The sequence below is a fragment of the Microtus ochrogaster genome, chromosome 10 (assembly GCF_000317375.1).
Source record: "Microtus ochrogaster isolate Prairie Vole_2 chromosome 10, MicOch1.0, whole genome shotgun sequence".
NCBI lineage: Eukaryota > Metazoa > Chordata > Mammalia > Rodentia > Cricetidae > Microtus > Microtus ochrogaster.
Window position 1 is genome coordinate 61,905,766 of NC_022016.1, and position 3,452 is coordinate 61,909,217.

Genomic DNA, 3,452 nt, shown 5'->3' on the forward strand with positions numbered 1-3,452 from the left:
CGGTCTTCGGGTCGGAAGTGAGGAAGGTGGGGCATGTCTTAATTCTAGCAGAAATGAGTAGGCTCTGAGGGAGTAAGGAAGGGGAAGAGTGTCTTTGTGACACTGCTAGCGGCGTTGAGGGGATGGGAGTGTGAAGAGGCTAAGGGATCCATATCGCTGCGACACCGCTGGCACTCTGAGGGACGCTAGTCGGTGTGGCACCGGTGCACGCTGAAGGAGCGGGTGGAATTGGGTGACCATGGGGATGTGGGCATCGGTGGACACTATGTGGGACTTCCCTGTGGAGAAGCGAATCTTCGGGGCGGTATTGCTCTTTTCCTGGACCGTGTATCTGTGGGAGACCTTTCTAGCACAACGGCAGGTAAGCATAGACGGCCCCCCGACCCCAGCCCCTGGGCAGCCTTAGATTAGCCTGTGCCTCCACCCAAGTCCCTAGAGGTTCTCCCAGGCGTAGCACCAGTCTCTGTACTCCTTAACTCCCAGTGAGCTCCCTAAATTTTCCCAGTGCTGACTGTGACTGTGAGGGGTTCTTGGGACGGCAGGAAGTTGTCTGCACCGTGTAATGGGACCCAAGCCTCTTAGCGTCTCATGAGAGGAAAGCCGTCCTCGGTCAAGCTAGAGCCTGTCTGTGCCTGCATTACAGCACCTTAGGATCCTTGGGCCCAAGCTTGACACCTTTGTCTTTGGTATAAGCTGTCTAAATGGAGAGGCTAAAGTTTTAGAGTAACAGCTTGCCATGACATTGATATTGCCTTGCTCAACCACAGGATTAGGAAACATTTTTTTTTAAAGGCCCGCACTCTTTTTCAAAATCCTCTTTAGTGCTTATGCGGTTTGGAGCCCAAAATATATGTGTTTGTGTGTCCGGTTTTCATTAGCACGTCCCCTTTGTTTTTGTTTAAAATTTTGAGTAGTGCAGTGGAGAAGCTAACGGTTCCCCGGATATAGCCATAATGAACAGTTTGAAGAAATTTGAACGTTTTAAGTGAGATGGACTTTGTAACTGAGTCTTTATTTTAGTCTCTCACTGCTGGTTGGCTTAATTTAACCCTATTCTCTGACGTCCTTGAGAACCTTTCCCTTTAACTGCTGGACCTATTTCTTGAGCATTGCAGCCTTTTTTCTTCTGCAGTTTTTTTTTTTTAATTTACACTGTGTGTGTGTGTGTGTGTGTGCGTCTGTGTGTGTGTATGTACAAATTTATTTGCCAAGCAAGTGCTCTTCCACTGAGCTACATTGCCAGCCTTCATGAATCTCTTAACTGCAAGGTTTTTGTTGTTGTTGTTGTTTTGTTTTGTTTTTGTTTTTTTTTCAAGACAGGGTTTCTCTGTGTAATAGTCGTGGCTGTCCTGGAACTCACTGAGATCTACCTGCCTCTGCCACCTGAGTACTGAGATTAAAGGTGGGTGCCACCACCACCCAGTTTGTTTGTCTGCTTGTTTGTTTAAAAAAACCTGTCAGCATCAGGTTGTGCCTCAGTCTCCTCCATTAGTATGTTCCAAGTCTTAAATTTCTATAGCTAGGTACTCAGAGCTTCAGTAGTTCAGACTTGCATAAGTACCCTTGCCCGAGGCAAACACATAGCATACAGCATCCCCAGCAGGTTGAGATGTTGAGCTCTAACCTTACAGTTCACTACTACGCCTAGGAACATCTTTGTGAGGTTATTCCTTAATGCCTTCAGGTGGCCTTGTTTGGTGGGTTTTTGTTGTTGTTGTTAACATATGGTAGAAAAAGTGTTTGTTTTAAAACCATTGAAGAAGACCTGGTCTATTACACCTTTTGGTATCTGTTCCCTACGTTATGTCCTAGGAACTGGAATTACCTTTTAGAGTTTGACTTGGTGAGGAAATTTGTTGTAAAGATTTGATAAGTTTCTGTCACTCCTCTGTGCCTTAATTTGACCTCTAGGACCAAATTTAATGATGAGCCATTATTATATCAACTGTGTCTGTTGATGTGTGTAATGGTGTAGTGAGCATTCTTGCTTCTCTTTTATCATGCATTGTTTCCTATGTTGTAAGACTTCCATCATACTCAGAATGAGTGGTTCCTTTATGATGCTGCAAGTTTGGTTCACACCGGCAAACTGAAAGTGTGACTACAACCCAGATGGCCATTCCATGTAGTCACCTGGCTCCGGGATTTTTTTATTTTTATTTATTTATTTTTAATATTTATTTATTTATTTATTTTTGTCTGCTCCCACTCTCCTGTGACACTTGTTTCAGTAGTCAGGGTCCCTGACTGAATGTGGTCTGCACGTGCCTGTAACATTCTACAAGCTTACCTGACAAACTGGTGCTGCAGAACCTTTGTTATTTGACCACAATTACTATTGTGTAATAAAAAAATTCATTAAAGTCTTTTTATTAATATTTCAGAGAAGGATATACAGAACAACAACTCATGTACCACCAGAGCTAGCGCAGATCATGGACTCGGACACGTTTGAGAAGTCTCGACTGTATCAACTGGATAAAAGTACCTTCAGCTTCTGGTCCGGACTCTATTCAGTGGTGGAAAGCACTGTGAGTGATTTCTTTCTTGGAGACACAGCTCTCGGGTTGTTCTGTACTTGGTAGTACTTGGTTTTGTTTTTGCATTTTTGTGATACAGAGGTTATAATGCCTGTAAATCCTAGAACGCCTTCTTAAAATGTTTATGTGTGTTTACTCTGACACTGTCTTATGTCCTGTTGCTGTGGAGAGACACCTTGACCATAGCAGCTCTTTTTTGTTTTTCAAGACAGACGGGTTTCTCTGTATTGCCCTGGCTGGAACTTGCTCTGTAGACCAGGCTAGCCTCGAACTCACAGAAATCCTCCTGCTTCTGCCTCCCGAGTGCTGGGATTAAAAGTGTGTGCCACCCTACCTGGCAACTACAGCAGCTCCTATAAAAGAAAGTATTTAACTGGGGCTTGCTTAAAGTTCCAGAGATTAATTCATTGTCATCATGGCAGGAAGCATGGTGGCATGCAGCATGGTACTGGAGAAGGAGCTGAGAGTTCTTCATCCAGATCCACAGGCGGCAGGAAGAGAGACTGATACTGAGCCTGCCTTGGGCGTTTGAAACCTCGGAGCCCACCCTGAGTGACACACTTCCTCCAGCAAGGCCACACCCCCAGTTCTTCTCCAGTAGCCCTACTCCGTGATGATTAAGCGTGCAGATTTACGGGTCTCTCAGGGCCATTCCTAGGAGTCAAACCTAGAACCTTGAGCAGTCTACCCGAGCCATACCCCTGCTGTTGCCTTCATGATAGTAATGGATGTGGTGTGAGAGGAGAGAGAAGAGGCGCTTCCATTGCTTAGTCAGTTGAAAACAGGATATGGTAACTGTTACCTGAAGGCCAGATATGAAAAGAACCTTATATTGTATGTGTCCTTTAACAATTCGCACAGGTCTACTGCTACCACTGCTGCCTCCTCTGCCTCCTTTTTTTTTTTTTTTTT

General features: G+C 44.8%; 1 protein-coding gene across 1 annotated transcript in view; it reads left to right on the forward strand.

Annotated features, from left to right (window-relative positions):
• The window catches only part of Zmpste24 (zinc metallopeptidase STE24), a 40,398-nt gene continuing 36,946 nt past the window's right edge, over positions 1-3,452 (forward strand). Inside the window, exons 1-2 of the mRNA XM_013348456.2 lie at positions 1-361; positions 2,385-2,531. Of these exons, the coding sequence (XP_013203910.1) occupies positions 239-361; positions 2,385-2,531 (270 nt within the window). The 5' untranslated portion in view covers positions 1-238. The remainder of the gene's footprint in view (positions 362-2,384; positions 2,532-3,452) is intronic.